The 19,351-nt window shown below is 43.1% G+C and overlaps 1 protein-coding gene across 7 annotated transcripts in view; it reads right to left on the bottom strand.

The window, feature by feature from the left end:
• Aptx (aprataxin) overlaps positions 1-14,048 on the bottom strand; it is a 21,198-nt gene extending 7,150 nt beyond the window's left edge. Inside the window, exons 1-8 of one of the 7 annotated variants that reach the window (XM_008842487.3) lie at positions 13,999-14,015; positions 12,486-12,616; positions 10,184-10,320; positions 8,265-8,311; positions 7,760-8,062; positions 6,306-6,365; positions 5,645-5,871; positions 862-965 (exon numbers count right to left, since the gene is read on the bottom strand). In XM_008842487.3, the coding sequence (XP_008840709.1) occupies positions 862-965; positions 5,645-5,871; positions 6,306-6,365; positions 7,760-8,062; positions 8,265-8,311; positions 10,184-10,316 (874 nt within the window). In that variant the 5' untranslated portion in view covers positions 10,317-10,320; positions 12,486-12,616; positions 13,999-14,015. The other 6 variants (XM_008842486.2, XM_008842489.2, XM_008842488.2 and 3 more) reach the window with 6 other exon arrangements.
• Between the last annotated feature and the right edge of the window lie 5,303 nt (positions 14,049-19,351).

Raw genomic sequence — 19,351 nt, 5'->3', positions numbered from 1 at the left:
TATTTTTAGTTGGAGATGAGTTTTTATTCACTGTTCTGTTGCTTACCCCCAAAATGACTATCAAAATGATTATTCACCCTCATGAGTCTGTGTGTCACCAGCACAGGGAGGGTTGCCTGTGCTGTTTTTAAACACAGAGCCCCTGGGAGCAGAGGACACATTCTAGTTCCAAGCTGCTGAAGACAGGCTCCACCCAGCCGCCTTGCAGCAGCAGCCTACTCCTGGCTCTACAAAGGCCTGTCCCAAGGGGAGTTGTGGGTTGAGGAGAGTTTCAGACAGTAAGGAGGAAGATCAGTCCAGGTCTGAACTTGAACAAAGATTAATGCTGACAGCACAGTTATGAGACTGTCAGAATTGAGAAAGACAGCTAAGACACTTCAGGCCAGATCCAAACTCTGCAGGACAAAGGACATGCAAGGTGGGATGAACTTTACAAAATCACAGAGGGCAGAATTGGTCTTTGAGGAGTTGCTAGTCTTTTGTTTAAGAGTTTGGTAAATATCTTGGTAGAGAAGTGGATGAAACCCAGGGTTCTCACAGCAGGAGCAGGTCATCTCTTCCCCCCAAACTGGCCCTGATCAGGAATATCTGACTGCTTAGTCACCTCACCTACTAGCCTGCCAGCTTGCCAACCTGCCAGTCCATCCTTCCTACTCACTCTCAAGGTTCTCGTAATAATTCAACTGTAAACCTAAAAATTTACAGCCAATTTTGAAAGAGATGCATCCTACCTCAGGAAACCGTATGTCAATTGTGTTGTAATGATATGCTTCTTCTAAGTATGTTGTTATTAAATAAATCATTTTTAAAAATTAAAAAAAAAATTGAAATAAATTTAAAAAAACAAAGAGTACAGTTTACCTTGTGATTCCAGAAAGTACTCTGTGTTGAACGAATTCCAATGTTTTTTGTTTTTAAGGCAAGGGGAATCAAAATCCTGGCTGATCACATGAAGGTGTACCTGGCTAGTTGAAAGTTAAAAAAAAAAAAAAATAAGCGAAATGGCAACAATCAAAGTACAGGTACAAAGTACTGATACCATGTTCATTCAATGCAATTATCCCATTTATTTACTTGATGATATTTCACATGGGGCTGGAAAGATGGCTCATCAGTTAAGAGCACTGGCTACTCTTCCAGAGGACCTGGGTTAGGTTCTCAGCACCAGTGTAGCAATGCACAACTGTCTATAGCTCCAGTTCAAGGGGATCCCACGCCCTCTTCTGGCCTCCATGGGCACTGTACCCAAGGGTGTACTTCCATACAAGCAGGCAAAACACTCATACACATGAAATAAAAATAAATTTAAATTTTTTTTTGAATACTAATGTGGGCTGGGGAGATGGCTTAGAGGGCTAAGTGCTTGCCATGCAAGCATTAAGACCTGAATTGATCTTTAACACCCAGGTAAAAAGGCAAGACACACCAGCACACACTTGGAATCTCAGAGCTGAGGAGACAGACTATAGAATCCCTGAGTATTGCTGACTAGGTAGTCTAGCCAAAGTAGCAAACTCCAGATTCAGTAAGAGCCCCTGTCTCAAAAAATAAGGTGAAGGACTAAAGCGATGGCTCGGCAATTAAGGGCACTGGCTGCTCTTCCAGAGGACCTGGGTTTGGTTCTCAACACCCACAAAGCAGCTAACAATCATCAGTTACTCCAGTTTCAGGGGATCTCATACCCTCTTCTGGACTCCACAGGCACTGCATGCACATAGCGTACTTACATAAATGAAGGCAAAACACTCATATACATAAAAATAAGTAAATTTTAAAATAAAAAAATAATAATAATAAGGTGAAGCCAGGCACAGTGGTGCCTTTAATTCCAGCACTCAGGAGGCAGAGGCAGGTGCATCTCTGTGAGATCAAGGTCAGCCTGGTCTACATAACAAGCTCCAGGCCAGCTGGAACTACAGTGGAGACTATGTGTTAAAGTTTAAAAAAAAAAAAAAAAAAGAACTAGTTGGGAAGAGGAAGGGAATCAATGGGAGTGGAAAGGGGCTAAGGGAGAGTAATGGGGGATGAATATCACCAAATATGCTACACACGTATGGAAATGGCATATTAAACCCATATGTATAATTAATATACACTAATTAAAAAATAAGACAAAAATTACAAGGGAGGGAGGGAGAGGGGGAGGGTAAGGGGATAGTGCCTAGCAGAGCTAGTGAAGTATGCCCAGAGGCCTGTGCCAGGCAGCGACTTGACATGAGAAAGCAGGCAGAGCAAGCAAGATCTGAGACAGCTGAGTCTCAGAAGTGGGGAAGACACATGCAAAGACCCAGGGACAAGAACGAGCTGGGTGCAAAAAAGCAGAAGGTGACATGGCCAGAATATACAGCCAGAGATACTGGAGCCAAAAAGCAAGGATTAGGCAGGAGCCAGATCATAGGGAGTTGTAAAGATTTGTAAACCTCACGTTTTATTTTGACATTATAGAGTCACTGAACGATGTTCAGTAGAGGAGAGTTGTTATCTGATTTTTACCTTTAAAAGATCACTCTAGCTGTTGCATGGAGAAAGGGCTGTGGGACATGAAAGGTAGGCATGCGAAGGCCAGTTACAAGGCTACTGTAACAAAGCCAGAAACAAGCGCAGCTGACATGAGAGCCTGGCTGCAGCAAAGACAGCAGGAAGCAAGCCTGCTGATCATATCTTCAACAGAACCAGCAAGACTTACTACTAATTTACTGGATGTTGATTTGAGGCAGAGCCACTTACTGAGATGGAAAAGTTTAAAAGAAAAGGAATTGGGTGAATAAAATCAGTTTTTTGGGAGGCTGAGGAGATAGCTCAGTTGGTAAAGTACTTACCTTGCAAGCATGAGAACTGAGGGTTCAATCCCCAGAACCCACACAAATTTAAAAAGCCAGGCATGGTGGCATGTGTTTGAAATCTCAGTGCAAGGAGATGGAGAAAGGTAGATCCCTGGGGCTCACTGGCCAGTCAGCCTAGCCTAATCAGTGATCCCCAAGACAGTGAGAGACCCTGTCTCAAAAAAGGTGGATGATATCCGAGGAGGAAAGATACTAAGATACCTGAGGTTGACCTCTGAGCTCCATACACATACACACACACACACACACACACACACACACTTGTAGCTTTCCTTCAGACTTGTTAAACCAAGTAAAATGATTTTTTTGTATAACTTTTATGCTTAGAATTAGTAATATTTCACCTTGCCCATTAATAATCAAAAGCCACCAGTATGTGTATAGAATCCAAAATAGAATGTAAGGCTGGGTGCAATGGCACACACCTTTAATCCTAGCACTTGGGAAGCAGAGGCAGTGTATCTCTGTGAGACAGAGGGCATCCTGGTCTACATAGTGAGTTCTAGGCCAGCAGGGGCTACAGAGAGACTCTGTCTCAACCCCTCCCCACCAAAAAAAAACAAAAAAAAAAATATATAAGCAATAAAAAATAAATAAGGGAACCACATTAAAGAAGGTAAGAGAGAAAATAACTTTGGAAAACAATATTCTGCCTAGGCACATGCAGTATTGTTGGTAAATGTCTCCCACAGGAGATGAGTTAGTAGTTAGTAGTTCTGTAACTATTTTACATGTATACAAAGAAAAGTACATGAACTCATAATAACTAAGAACAGCCAGGTTTTTCACTGGAGGGGAAAGAAGTCAGTCTCTCTCTCTCTCTCTCTCTCTCTCTCTCTCTCTCTCTCTCTCACACACACACACACACACACACACACAGAAATGGGAAAACAAGAACAAATCTTGCTTGCAAAGCTGTGCTAAAATGAAAAATATCAGTGTGATTTGGAAACTAAGCAGCACTGAGTCTGGTAAGTACCCAGATAAGAGAAGTGTCAGTGTGAATTCATGGTTTTCCATAAACATATATTAATACAAGTAATTCAATACAGAAACAGGTAGGTATGTGTGTAGGTTAGAGGTTGTACATGGATTTCTTGGCTCTGTCTGCTAAGAGGACATAGAAACAAAGACACTCTGAATTCAACAACTTCTATCATCATTAAAACCTGGTGCCCAGGTTGGAGAGTTGGTTCAGCAGTTAAGAGCACTGGCTGCTGCTGCAGAGGACCTGGGTTTGGTTCCCAGAACCCACGTGGCAGCTAACAACCATCTGTAACTCCAGTTCCAGGGTAATCCAATGCCCTCTTCTGACTCCCAGGGCATTGCAGGACACAGGTGCACTTACACACATGCAGGCAATAGACTCACGTAGTGAAACTGAAGTTACAGATGGAAATGTATATTTATTTACAAGTGGGCAGCTAGGCAGTAAACACCTATAATCCCTGCCCCAGAAGGCTAGGATGAGAGGATCACTTGACCCCAAGAGTTCAAAATCAGCATGAGCAACATAGCAAAAGCCTGCCCCCCAAAAACAAAATAAAGATGTTTAAAAAGTAAATTTGCCAGGCAGGGTGGTGCACACCTTTAATCCCAGCACATAGGAGGCAGAGGCAGGTGGATTTCTGAGTAGAAGACCAGCCTATTCTACACAGCCAGCTCCAGGCCAGCTGGAGCTACATAATGAGATGCTGTCTCAAAAAATAAACAAATAAATATCAATTCAACACTGTGAACCTAAAAATTTACAGCCAATTTTTAAAGAAATGCATCTTTGCTCTAGAAACTGTTATTGACTATGTCAATGCTGTTGTAATGAAATGCTTCTACTAATTAGGTGGTTATTAAATAAATTAAATAAATAAACAAACAAAAACAAATGAATTTTGGGGCTGGAGAGATGGCTCAGAGGTTAAGAGCACTGACTGCTCTTGCAGAGGACCCAGGTTCAATTCCCAGCACCCACATGGCGGCTATGAATGGTCCTTAACTTCAGTTCCAGGGGAATCCAAAGCCCTCTTCTGACCTCCGAGGCATTGCACGACATGGGTGCGCTCACAAACACGCAGGCAATACATTCATACACATAAAATAATATTTTTTAAAATGAATTTTATGTTGTTTATCCTGCTGCAGTTTTTTAAAAAGTGGGAACTGGGGATGTAGCTCAGTGGTCCAGTCCAGGCATTCCATTATTATTTAAACCAAATGAACTGAAGGGACATGTCCTGCATGTATTCTGTAGGGAAACAATCATTTACCCCAATTCCTTCTGTTAAAAAAAAAAAGAAAGAAAAGAAAGAAAGAAAGAAAGAAAGAAAGAAAGAAAGAAAGAAAGAAAGAAAGAAAGAAAGAAAGAAAAACAATGAAAATCAAATGCCACAATTTTCCCTCATTTTATTTGAAATCTCACATCCACTAAGCTGGTATTTATGGTCTATGATGTTTTGCTTCCTTTAGAGCAATGGTCCTTAATTATTTAAAGGTTATAGATAACTTCAAGAAATTTAATAAAAGCCACTGACAGTAATTTCTTATCTAAAGGTGATGAAGCTACTTCATCTAGTTTGTATGTTAAAAGATTTAAATTTTGAAAAGAACAAAAAAAATTACAAGGGACTGAATTACAGGCAGAAGCAGGAACTAGGGCTCACAGATAAGTTAGGCAGGGTGCAAGCTGCAGCCCAACTGTCCTGGAAACATGTGCCTACTCCCTGGGCCTGGAGACGACCCACACACTCAAGTCCAAGCTAGTCATCAGAACAGAATCAGAAGGCCCACGTTACCCCCAGGCTTACCTCATGCTAGGAATGGCATGGTATCCCAATCGGAAGCTCAGTTTGCTGGATCCAGCAAAATCTGAAATCATCTTTTCCCCCACAGTGTGCATATGCTTGAGAAGTTCAAGGTGTTCACTGGTCACAGCCTTCAGACTGGAAATGGAGGCCCATGGCAAGACCAGCCAGTGATGACGAGCCTTGGGGTATTTATCTTTAATCACAACCACCTGATCATCTTTATAAACCTAGCAGAGAGCATAAGAAGGATAGAAACATCTACTGAGAATGTTCTGTGTGCCAAGTGCTGTGATAGTCATTAAGTCGCTTACAACAGCAACTTTGGGGGAAAAAAAAAAAATAGAGTTTTTTTGAAACCGGGTCTCCTATAGCCCCAACTGGCCTGGAATTCACTATGTAGACCAGGATGGATAGGATAACATTCAGAAAGGACTCAAGAAAGGGTGGTATCGGGTGATGAGGAAGGACGGAACACAGGCAAAAGACACAGACCAGCTACAACTTTACTGCCAGTGAGAAAGCCACTTGTTCTCCCGGAAGAGCACAATAAACCAAATCTCACTAGGAAGGACTGACATCCTTTGATTTCATTTTTAAGTATAGCCTCTGCAGAGTGGTCATGTACAGGAAATGTACTTAAACTGTAAAACTGAATTCCAACCTGCACGTTGGGGTCCTTCATAGAAATCTTCAGGCCTTGACTCCAGTGGCCCAGTGATTCCTAAATTTAAAGAGACAATGTAAATTGCAAATGCCAATAATTAAATTTAGCTACTATTGTGTGACAGCAGAGTTCAATAAAATTTGGAAGGTTAGTGTCCTAGTTTGTTTCTTCATTACTGTGACAAAATACTCTGACCACTACCAACTTGGGGAGGAAAGGGTTTATTTAGCTTACATCTCCTGGGTCACAGTTCACCAGGGAGTCCAAGATAGGACTCAGGGCAGGAACCTGGAGGCAGGAGCTAGAGCACAGCCATGAAGGAATGCTACTTACTGGCTTGCTCCTCTGGCTCCTGCTCAGTCTGCTTTCTTATGCAAGATAGGCAGGCCTACCTGCCCAGGGGTGGCACCACCCACAGTGGGCTGGGCCCTCCCATATCACTCAACAATCAAGAAGGTGCCCCATGGACATGGCCACAGGCCAGTCCAATAACGGCAATTTCCCCAATTGAGGCTCCCTCAACACAGGTGTGTCAAGTTGGCACTAAAGCTGTTCAGCACAGTTAGCTTCTGAGAATTAAAAGTAGACTACTTCAGTCTACTGCCCTTTAGGACCATAAGCCATCCCTGCTGACTTCCTATATTTAGAACTGAGTATGTGGAAGGAGGCTGTTGTGGAACTCTGTCCTCTGTGCAAGACAGGCCACTGCTGTCCTGAAATCAGAACAGCTGAGATTACCAGTACACGACTTTCACAAGATTGGACCAACTAACATTCCTTTGTTGGGGGATGGGGAGGACTCATAAGAGGGCTCATGAGGCCCCTCCCCTCCCAGAGGGTATATGAACAGTTAACAATTGTTGGAGAGGGAGACTTCCTTGGTGGTATAGCCACCTGCAAGTTGCCCATGCTCCTGCAAGTAACATCAGCTAAACCCATTGGTTTACCAAGCTAGACTTAAGTGGAATTATTTCTTTGGTCTATTGCTGGTGCCCTATCTTCTGGAGTGAATAGACACTTCTTCACATTTTCCCAGGAAAAGACTCACAAGGTCAAAATGCCAGAATATGGATTACAACTTCTTTTTAGCTATAGCCTGACCAAGTCTCCAGTTGGACATCAATATGTGAATAATATATCAATGAAGTGCTAACCTATAGCCATCAAGCAAATGACCCATTTTCATGTTCAATTTTAAATACTGGTCATTACTGCCCTGTCTTCCTTTAAGTAGTTTACCTCAGGCTTTTATTTAATAGAAAAGCATATAAAGGGACATTCACCAAGTGATTTTCACAACACAAACAAGAGACTCTTTCATCACAGTTAACAATCCTCATTATGGTTATTACCAACTCATCCATGTCTAAGCTTTACAGTATACAAAACAATTAAGCAGTCATTATATTGCATTTAATCTCCACATCATTTATCAATCACACTATCCTCACCTTTTGGATAGCTCCATCTTTCCCCTTCTTAGGGGGCACTGAGCATCGGCCGGGGCTACACCCACGTTCTAGCCCTGTCTCAAGCTCAGCTTCCTGAGCAGCATCCCTTTCCACTAAATCACTTCTGTTTGACTTCTTTCTCTTTTTGTGTGTTTCTAGGTCAGAGCTCTTTGCTTCTTCCTCAAACTCTACAATATACGGATAAAGTTCATTCACCATGTGGAGAACCTGGCCAGGCTGCAGCTTCATCTCTTGGTCCTTCCCAATTATGACTGAGTCAATGCTGGAGGGATTGACCCCTACCTGTGGAATACCAAATTATAATATAATTATAATAGCAATAACACCATTAGAATGTAGCCACTGCTCTACTAACCACTTGCTCTGTTGGTCACCCTGCCTAATGTTCACTATGCTACTCTTATCACTTCCACCCAAGACAGAGGCAATAGCCTAAGAAAACCTTTGGGAATAAAACAGAAATCTAGGACACACACATACATACCTGCTTTACTTTGACATATCCTTTGTTACACTCTGCTTTCAACTGTACTGAAAGAGATTAGAAGACGTTAAATACAAACGCAGCCAAACAAAGCACTGTTTTCCCTAAAGGGCAATGTAGCCTGACTGCTGTAGGCAGCCTGACAGGTGAGCCTGATCTGCAGGTGACTGTGCCTCCAAATCCCAGTTTCCAACAGCTTCAAATCCTTCCATAAAATGCCCATCAGTGAGCTGGGTGTGGGGGCACAACCCCATAATCCCAGAACTTAGGGGGTAGAGACAGGAGAATCAGGAGTTCAAGGCCAACTTTGGCTGCATAGACAGTGTGAAGCTAGTCTGGATGACATGGACCCCTACTCACTCAAAACACAATTTCCATCAGTGTAATGGACTTCCTTAGCTACTGTTAATATCCTGGCTGAAAAACCAAGAGACAGTTTCAATGACTCTCTATCAATTTCCCTATGCCAGAACTGCTGGCCTGCTCAGGATCACACACACACCAAAAAAACTATCAAGAATAGGAGATAGAGCTAAGTGGTGAAGAGCTTGTCTAGCCAGCACAAGGCCCTGTACAAGTGTGTAGGTGTGTTGTGTGTGTGTGTGTGTGTTGGGGGAGTGGGCACTACCATTTGTCTTTAGCAGACAAAGTGAAAAAATAAACGTTCTTAGAAAACAGAAGTTCAAGCTAGCCTGGGGAATGGAAAGAATGTTCCAGACAGAGAGCTGCAGGAATGAACAGTATGCATATGCTTGAGAAAGAGTAAGTTCACTTATCACATTCAGATAAGTGAACAAGGCACCTGGGGCCAAGACAGGAAACACGAAGAGACACCACAGCTGCTCAGAGGGAGGCCAGGCAGAAGGCTGGCTAACTCCCGAATCCCTGCAATTGCTGCTGTGTGGAGGACAACAGACAGAAGCAGCAACTATTTATATCTTGGACCTAGTCAGCTCAAACACTTCAGCTCTACTTGGACTAACATAGGAAAATTCATAGTCAGTGCTACAGACTTAAACTATAAATCCAGAACTCTTGGGGTCCTGGAGTCACACTGTAGGCAGTGGTGATCATACCTACAGTTTGCAGGGAAAAAAAAGTATGTGGCAAGGCTTTCTCCTTAAACCATATGAAAGACAAGAGCTGTTGTCATAGCAATCTACCCTCTATGTGAGTAGTATGTAAAGGTTGACACCACCCCACTGCTTCTCAGACACGGCTATAGCTTGGAGATTCCAGAGTTTGTCCTGCTGGCCAATGCATGACTCCTAGGCAAAGAAGGATACAGGACTCAATTCCGCCATCCCATGGTAAAAGAATGGGATACTTGCTTGTAGCAGGAGGCCTCCAAAGATGGAGTGGACTCAGAGCCCTGGGATTCAGCGAGAATTCACTTCACTTCTTGGTCTGCAAGTAGCCCGCAAAAGGAGTCCGCTCAGCCTCTGTACCCTGCTCACGAGCCCCAGTGACTGCTGACAGACTGGTGGTGCGTACCAATCAGAAAACGATACGCTGACTAAAGGGACTTGGGGGTGGAGAAAAGGGAAATATAAGGCCTGCCCCCTCCTGCATTAAACGAGCCTGCAGCACCTCACCTAGTGCTTGCTTCTACCTGACTCCCGGTGTCTGTGTCGTGGCTCCGCACCTCTTGCCCCCCCAGTAGGCTGGGGACCCATCCAGGTCAGGGTCTTCACAGCTGGCCTGAGGAGAACCTGCAACTCTTGCTCCCATCCCTCAACCTTGTGAAGACAGAATCAGGAACAAACAAGGCCCTAGTGTTAGCTAGAAGAGCTCAATTTATGAACTGTTTTGGGACTACGATAGGTTTTCCAAGCAAGAACACTCAGGAAATGTGTCTCTGGCTATCTCTATCATCCAGAACCAAATATGGTGATCTCCACATTCCTATGACCAGTTACCTTGCCGTCGGGAACATTTCTTATCAGTGATCTTGGTCTCTGGACTACGCCCAATCACAACTGCCTCCAAATGGGGAAGTCTGATTCTCTGGTGTCGGCTGTCCTGTCTCACCAACCAGCACACCCGCATCATCACTCTTGAGAAAAAAAAAAGGAGACAGAATCACTGAAAAACAAATCCTCCCAGCCACACCCCAGCCTCACCATACCCGTGACTTGAAGCTGTTTGTCCAGGCAGGTGACTTCACCTTCCTAGTCTCAACTTCCTCACCTATAAAGCTGTGATAATTACAGGACTCAAGAGGCTGCTGTAGAGTAATCAGATAATGGAGGCAAATATTTACCTCTGCCCAAATCATGCTAAGCATTCAAATATTTGTTGCACATTTATTTATATATTGTGCTGGGCATTAGGCTACCTGCAGGTCTCCCAGATGTGAGTAAAGCATTGTCCCTGTAGCTTGAGGAGCTTAGGGTGAGGTATATGAGCAGACTGGTTATGACAATATGCTATAACAAGCACTCTGAGATAGCAGCAACCAAACATGGCACTAGCCCATCAAGGACTGATTCTTGAGAGCATTGAAAAGGGTTTCATGAAGGACTATTTATGAAGGGTTCAGGGGTAGGAAAGACTTTGCTTGTCAGAGAACTAAGAACATGAGACTGAAGATGTTCCTCAGATCTTAGGTACCCTTTGTGTTAGGTTTCTCTTTCCTTGAACCTCACACATGCTAGGAAATGCTCTACCACGGAGCTACATCCCTAGGCCTAGGTTCCCTTTCCTTTTCTTTTTTCAATTTTTAGTTGTGTGTTTGTGTGTGCATGTGCCCATGTGCGCTGGTCTATGTACACCACCTGTCATATACACAATACCCTCAGAGGCCAGAACTAGAACTGGTATTATAGGCAATTGTGAACTGCCCAACATGGTGCTGGGATCCAAACCTGGGTCCTAAGAGTAACATATGTTCTTAACCATCTCTCCAGGCCCTCCTTTTCTTAAAATAATATTGTTGTTAGAACAAACTTTACTACCATCTGTCATAATATGCAAATCAACTATTTTTAAAGTGTGAAAATGGTACCTCTGTGCAATATACAACCTGCACAAAAGTGAACATACTGCTGTTATTTAAAAAGAAAAAAAATATCTGTGGCCACATAGAGTATCAGAAGAGAAAGAAAGAAGGCAGAAGTAATATAAGGCTTAAACAAAGGTAAAACCAAAATGGAAAGAGGAGGAATAATCTAGCTTTTTCTCAAGATATTAGGAAAATGATGAGGCTTAAGGGACAATATGGCAGTCCCCTTATCTACAGTCACCTTCTGTGGTTTCAGATACCTGCAGTCAACTGTAGTCTAAATGTATTAAACAGAAAATCCACCCCCCCAAAAAAAATTCATAAGATTTTGTTGTTGTTGGGGTTTTGTTTTTGTTTTGAGACAGGGTCTCACTGTAGCCATGGTAGACATGGAACTCAATCTGCAGCTAAAAATGATCTTGAACTTTGCTGGTCCTCCCACCTCCACCTACTAATTTCTGGGATTAAAGTGCTATGACACCTGGGTAATTCATAGTTTTAAATAGATTTTGTCACAGTATAAAGGTATAATGTTTTATTATCAATTGTTGCTAATTGCCTCATGTGCCTAATTTAGAGTATCAAAAGTGTGTGTGTGTGTGTGTGTGTGTGTGTGTGTGTGTGTATTCAGTAAAGAGATGAAAATCAATAGGGAATAATGAACATCAAGGCCTCAGGAGATGGGCTTCTTGAGTTCAAATCCTGATTCCGCCACCTATTCACTGTGTGACCTAAGGCAAATTATTAAAATAGTATCCTAAATTGGGCGTGGTGGTACACGCCTTTAATCCCAGTACTTGGGATGTAGAGAGAGGTGGATCTCTGTGAGTTCAAGGCCAGCCTGGTCTACATAGTGAGGCCAGCTGGGGCTACAGGGAGACCCTGTCTCAAAAAGATCAAAAACAAAACAATAAAACAGTATCCTTACTCCTGTTAATACTGAAGTAGGATTAAAACAGGAGCAGCAGAAATGCAATTTTTTTTTCAGTGTACTAAAATTACTTTATTACAGTTGATCTTTTAAACATTTCCTTTGCTATGATACAAAGGATACTTACAAACAAAATATTACATATGACCTGTTTTCGCTCTTATGTTCTTACAACTTGGTAACAGTTTTAAATGCACAATCTATACAATTAATACAGGCTATATATGAACTATAAGGTATGCTGAAACAGAAGAATATTGACAATATACTGTACAATAAGTCTTACCAGTTAGTGCTATGGACCATTGCTATCAAAAGAAAAATGCACGTCACCTTTACCAGCTGGTGCTGACAGTGAGGGAGAGGCTTCTTTCTCATTACAACCCTTGGTGAGCCTCCACTGTGGGCATGTTTGGTCTAAAAATTGAAAGGACTGGGTTTACCTAACAATTAGTCACTGTTAAAGCATTAGAACACTATACTTTCAATATGATAATCTCTTGCCCCCTCCAAAAAAAAATCCGCCCCAATTTTAAAAGACCACAAGTCCTTTGTCCACTATGAAAACCCTACAGGCCCAAGGGCTTTAGAAGATAAGGCTGCCAAAAAACGAGGCAAGAAACCAAGCCAAAATCTAGGTCTTGTGAAATCATTTTTCCCCTTCACCAAAATGAATTCAAAATGTACAAATTCATTGATGAACCTCAATGATAACTATCAGTTAGCTGATAACCCTCATTTTATCTGGACCCGACTTGTGGGAATAACTGAAATAGACTGTGGGTAATATTGCCATGTTTGGAACAGAACATCCTGATATTTAAAATGTTCCCTTCAGCCACCAAAGCTGGACCTGGGCTATGACAGGTGTGCATTCATCTCTCAATGGTCTATTCAGAAATGATAAGGTTACAACTTTTTTTTTTATTAATAAAAAAGCAATTGACTGAAGCATTTTTTTTTTTCAGGTAAATAGCAAAAATAAAAACCAACCCTGGCATTTGCATAAATAATGCAAACGGAGTGCTGTAAGAGGTTAGGAGAAAATGAAAGTGAAAGAAATGCAGTTTTTAAAAAAATCAATCAAAAGCTATGACAATGCAACCAAAGTAAAAGGGCACAAATCTGTATTGTCTCCCCGAAATGAACAATTCTGTAATCCCAGCACTCAAGGAAGCAGAGGTTACCGAAAGTTCAAAGCCAGCCTAATATACATTAGCATGATCCCCTCTCTAATAAGATATAAGATCCAAAAGTGATGGTATAAGCCTGAAATCTTAACACTAGGAGGTTGGGTCAAGAGGATCAGGAGTTTCAAGACAGCTGGCCCACTAAGAACTAGTCTCAAATTTAAAGCGGGGGGCAATATATGTCAAATCTTAAAAGTAACTCCCCACTGACTCCAAATACCCCTACTCTGAGCCACCACATCTGGACTGTATGAGAAAAGGCCTTGCTTCTGCCATTCCTCCGCGGCCTGTAGAGGACCTCAAGTTACTCTTGGAGAGTATTTCCAACAGAAACACTTTCCCGACAGGCTGAACCGCCTCCTGCTCTTTGCTTCTTTTCCGGGTGTTACTGCGGTCAAATAGGGACAGGTGTCCAGGCACCCCGGAATAAACGCGAAATGGGGTGAAGTCCAGAAACACACCCTCGGGAATCCGACGGAAGGACCAAGCTCGTCGGTTGAGACAGAAGCGCGTCACTCAAGGCCACCGCTTCCGGGCCCAAGCCCGGCCGAACACCCGGTTCCGCTTTCAACCGGGCAGGAAGAAAAAGCAGTCCGACCACCGCCTTACCTCAGAGGAGGGACCGCCCCCCCTTCACGCACGCAACTCCACCGCGCTTCGCCGCTTCCGGCTCCGTAAGATGGCGTCATGCAACGCCTGCCCAGCAACCGGTGACGGTAACAGTTTCTCTCCGAGGATTGGCTAAAAGGGTCTCTCCCTAAACGTGGTTCCTCAGTGGGGAATTTTCCCTCCTGCCAGAAGCCTTTGGTCTGTCCCTGTCCTTCATCCTTTGAATTGGGAGCGATTTCTACGCTATCCTGTCGTCTCTTGATACTCCCTTCTTAGGCTTGCTGCATTTTAAGGCCATCTTTCGGGGAAGAGAGGAGTAAGACATGGGCTCACCGTAGGCCAGGCTAGCCTTGGATTGGTGATAATCCTCCAGCCTTAGCCTCCCCAAGGACTACAGGCGTGAAACACTAAACTAGCCTTAAGACCTTTGTTTAAGCTGCGGAGAGGATTGCATTACCACCTTGCGGGGGGGGGGTCGTGGAGGTGCTGTTTTGTTGAGAAAGGGTCTCACTGGGTATCCCCAGCTGGCCTAGAGCTCGCCATGTCGACCATGCCAGGCTGCCCCTGATCCTCGAATGCTGAAAATAAGTGTGCCACCACACCAGGGGCACCACCCACTTTCTAAACTACAGTATACTTTCTCCCTTTAAGGAGAAGAAAAAACGGAAGGGGACAGGCAAAGGGAAACCTAAGATTTTTTTTTTTTTAATGATGTCTTCATTAAATTAACTTAGGGGAAATCAGAAAAGCAGGAGGTTGGGGTGACATGTGTACTAGTTTTTATGGCAATTCCAAGATGTTCCCTAAGAGACATTTATTACAAATTATTCAAAGGCATTTTGGCAGATGAAAGAATTCCTATCTCATGAGCCAAACCAGTGTGTAGACTCTTAAATGCATTAGAAACTGAACCTTGTTTCTTTCTCATTTCTTTTACTTTTTTGTTTGGTTGTTGTTTAAGGAGCCTAGACTGGCCTCAAACTCAAGATCCTCTTGCCTACTTCTCAAATGCTGGGATTATAGGCCTGTGCCACCTCAATCAGCTTATTGATCAAAGTGGGATATTTTTTCCTCCTGCGGAAAGGCAGACTGCTGATGGAGCTAACAAGACAGGATGGGAAGATGCTCTAGGAATCAAGGGAGAAAGATTCGCCTCTTTTTAGCAGAGATAAAGGTTTATATTAGGATCACACTAGGAAGGGAGAAAGCATTTCCAGGGCATAAGCCTCAAAGCTGAGAAATGTGGTTCACAACTGCTGAGGATAAAGAGGCAGCTTTGGTGACCTGATCAGTTTTGGTTTTCCCTCAGGATTAAGCCTCTTAGCCTAGGCTTCTACCCAGCTGGCCTTTGTGTATCTTACAGCTAAAAGTTGAATCGAATCATTTGTGCAAAACTGGGCAGTTTCCATACCCAGCTTATTAGGCCACAGCCATTGTCTATAGTGCAGTGACCAGAAAAGCAAGGTGGTTTGGAACAATGCATGTAAGGGCATGGCAGGCACTTAAGACATTTACTGATTTCACATTGTTATGGGACTAATAACCACAACTTTTCAACTCCTCAAGAGTTGGACAATGACTAGGTTTTTCCTTCCTAAAACTAGTGGAGTTTTAGTAGAATACTGGGTTCTACTTTCTGCTTCCATGAGTTTGACCATTCTAGAAATCTCATTAAGTGAAATGTTTATCTTTTTGTGACTGACTTGTTTAATTTGGGATAATGTCCTTTTTTTTTTTTTTTTTTTTTTTTTTGGCTTTTTGAGACAGGGTCTCCCTGTAGCCCCAGCTCTCCTGGAACTCACTATGTAGTTCAAGGCTGGCCTTCAACTCACAGAAATCCGCCTGCCTCTGCCTTCTGAGTGCTGGGATCAAAGGCGTGAGCCAACTTCCTTTTTGAGGCTAATGTTATTCTTGGTTTTTTTGTTTTTTGTTTTTTGTTTTCAGTTTTTTTGAGACAGGGTCAGGCTGGCCCTAAACTTGCTGTGTAACAGGATGACCTTGAACTCCTGATCTTCAGCCTCCCAAGTGCTGGGATTACAGGTGTGCACCATCATACTTGGCATGTATAGGTATCTTAATACATTTGTCCATGGATGGACATTTGGATTGCTCCTGCCTCTTGGCTATTGTGAATAATGCTTCTACTATGTTTGTGGATGTACAAAACATCCAAGATATGCTTTCAGTTACTGCGGGTATATACACAGAAGTGGAATTATTGGACCCTATGGTTATTTTGTGTATGTGTGTGTACATATGTGCAGGTGTACATGCACACCTTTTTATGTGTGTGTATAGGTCAGAGATGATGTTGAGGATCTTTAATCACTCTCCATCTTATTTTTTGAGGTGTTGTTTCTCTCTCACTGCACCTGGATCTTACCAATTAGGATAGATTAACTGGTCAGCAAGCTCCAGAGATCCTCCTGTCTTTGCCTCCCTGCACTGGGATTATAGCCACAAATTACCACCCTGAGTTTTTTTTTTTTTCTTTTTACTTTTTTTTTTTTAGACAGGGCTTTCCTGTAGCCCCATCTGGCCTGGAACTCCATATGTAGACCAGACTGGCCTCGAACTCACAGAGATCCCTCTGCTTCTGCTTCCCGAGTGCTGGGATTAAAAGTGTGTGCCACCAGGCCCTGAGCTTTAAACTCTCGGGAGGTAAAAGCACATGCCCAGCAAGCGTTAAGACCAGAATTCAGACTCCCCACAAAAAGCCTGGTGGGTGTGGCAGCCCACCTGTAATTCCAGTGAGCAGGAACAGAGACAGGATCTCCCAAAGCAAGCTGGCTACCTAGACTAGCTTTATCAGCAAGCTCTGGGTTCAGTGGAAAGACTTGCCCCAGTATATAAGGTGGAGAGCCATCAAGGAAGGCACCCAGCATCAACCTTAGGCCTTCACATATGCAAGCACATGCACATGCGCCCACACACATGTGAATACGAATACACACACACACAGAAACCTGGCAAGTCAGCCTGGGAACAGTATACTTTGATTTGCATTTTATGAAGATTGCTGTGGCTTCTGGGAAGAGGAATAAATTGGGAGGCAGGGCAAAATCAGAAGGGCTGAGAACAGTTACTGATTAGTGCAAAGGATGTTGGGAGCATGAACAAAGGGAGAGGAATGAACTGGCTTCATGGTAGCACCATTAGGACACGGTGTATTCTTCCCTGAAGACAGACCTGGTCAGAGGCCAAATCCTAAAAGTTGTTTAGCAGTGATATAACCAAAGCCTACTGAAATATAAATATAGTCACATGTTTCATATATGAAGACACTTCAGTAAGAACTCTGCATGCAGGCTTTCTGTGGCTCCAGAAATCTTCCCTGGCCACATGAAGTTTAGAAATGAGGGGATCGACGCCCCTCAGAGCAGTAGTGAAAATGTGAAGACATGGAAAACATTCCTCGCCCCGGATGAAACAACTTTTAAGCCTATAGCATACTGTCTCCCAGGGGCTCCCCAGCTGCTGACCACCTGGACATCCTGCACTGCTTCCTCCCCCCTCCCTGTCTCATTTATTTTCCTCCTGACACATCTTGGCATCATCTCTAAACTATCAACACTCAAATTCTCCCATTAGTATCTGCTTCAGGGAGAATCTAACCCAAGGCACTCCTTCTGACAAGTTTTCCTTTTTTTTTTTGCCCCCTCCCTGTAGCCTGGAATTTGCTATCTAGACCAGGCTGGCCTTGAACTCACAGAGATCTAACTGCCACTGCCTCTGCCTCCCAAGTGCTGGGATTAAAGGCATGTGCCACCACACCTGGCCTGACCAGTTTCTAATGATATCATTTTATTTTTTAGATAATAATGCCACTGATTCTCAGCTATTTTCTACCATGACATAAAGATAAAAATATAACATTTGCTGGGCAAGGTGGCGCACGCCTTTAATTCCAGCACTTGGGAGGCAGAGGCAGGTGGATCTTTGTGAGTTCAAGGCCAGCCTGGTCTACATAGTGAGTTCTAGGACAGCTGGGGCTACAGGGAGACCCTGTCTCAAAAATACAAAAAATATATATATAATATATATATATATATATATAAAACATTCATATGACACCCTGCAAGCTATGAGTTCACACCTGTAATGCCAACACTTGGGAACTACAGGTAGAAGGATCAGGAGTTTAAGGTCAGCCTAGGGTACATGAGACCCTGTCTTAAAAATTAAAGCAAACAACAATGAAAAAACTGGAACAAACTTAAGGGAACTTGGGGAGTCCTATGAGGAACTTGATGAAATTTTTTCATTGTATTTTTTTTCTTTGCCTCTCTTTTTTTCCTTTATAAATAAGATCCTTTTATTCCTTATTTATGACTGTTTTGCCTGCATCTTTTATGTAGGTTCATTCGTGTCATGCAATACCCATGGATATCAAAAAAGGGAGTCAGACCCCATGAAACTGGAGTTACTGGTTGTTAGCCACCAAGTGGGTGCTAGGAACCAAATCAAGGTCCTCTGCAAGAGAAGCCAGTGCTCTTAACCTTGGAGCCACCTCTCCAGCCCAAACAAGATTTTTTAAATTTCATGTGTATGAGTTTTTGTTTTGGATTTTGTTTTTTGGGTTTTGTTTTATTTGAAATAGGGTCTCCTATAGCCCCAGCTGGCCTGGAACTTACTGTGTACACCAGGTTCGTGTGGATCTCACAGAGAGCCACCTGCTTCTGCCTCTGCTTCCCAAGTGCTGGGATTAAAGGTGTGTGTCATCACAAACCAGACCACATATTTTGCCTGCATGTGTTTATGTGTAGCATGTGCATGCCTGGTGCCCACAGATGCCAGAAGAGGACTTTGGATCCCCTGGAACTGGAGTTACAATTATAAGCTGCCATGTGGGTGCTGGGAACCAAACCCAGGTCCTCTGCTATAGCAGCAAGTGCTCATAACTACTGAGAAATCTCTCCAACTGCTTCCCCCCATGCAAAGCATTAAAACTTTCATTTATTTTTATTTTATGTTTATGAGTATTTTGCTTGCACATAAGTATGAAGAAAGATTTTTAAAACAGTATTTGGGGGCTGGAGACGTACTTGACAGAGCACTTCCCTAGCATGCTCAAGGCCCTGCATTTGATCCTTGGTACCAATAAACAAATATTTGAGAGAATATTTATTCAGCTAAATAGAAAGATGTTTTTAAAAAATATTTTATTTTTATGTGTATGTGTGTATTGACTGCATGTAAATAAGTGCATCCGCGTCGTGCAATGCCCGTGGAGGTCAGAAGAGGCTGTCGGTCCCCTGGAACTGGAGTTACGGACACTTGTTAGCTGCCATGTGGGTGCTGGGATTCAAACCCAGGTCTTTTGCAAGAACAGCCAGTGTTCTTAACTGCTGAG

Source organism: Nannospalax galili, unplaced genomic scaffold (genome assembly GCF_000622305.1).
Source record: "Nannospalax galili isolate Female #2095 unplaced genomic scaffold, S.galili_v1.0 scaffold341, whole genome shotgun sequence".
Classification (NCBI taxonomy): Eukaryota; Metazoa; Chordata; class Mammalia; order Rodentia; family Spalacidae; genus Nannospalax; species Nannospalax galili.
Note: the sequence above shows the minus strand (reverse complement) of the source record. Positions and strands in the feature narration are given on the sequence as shown.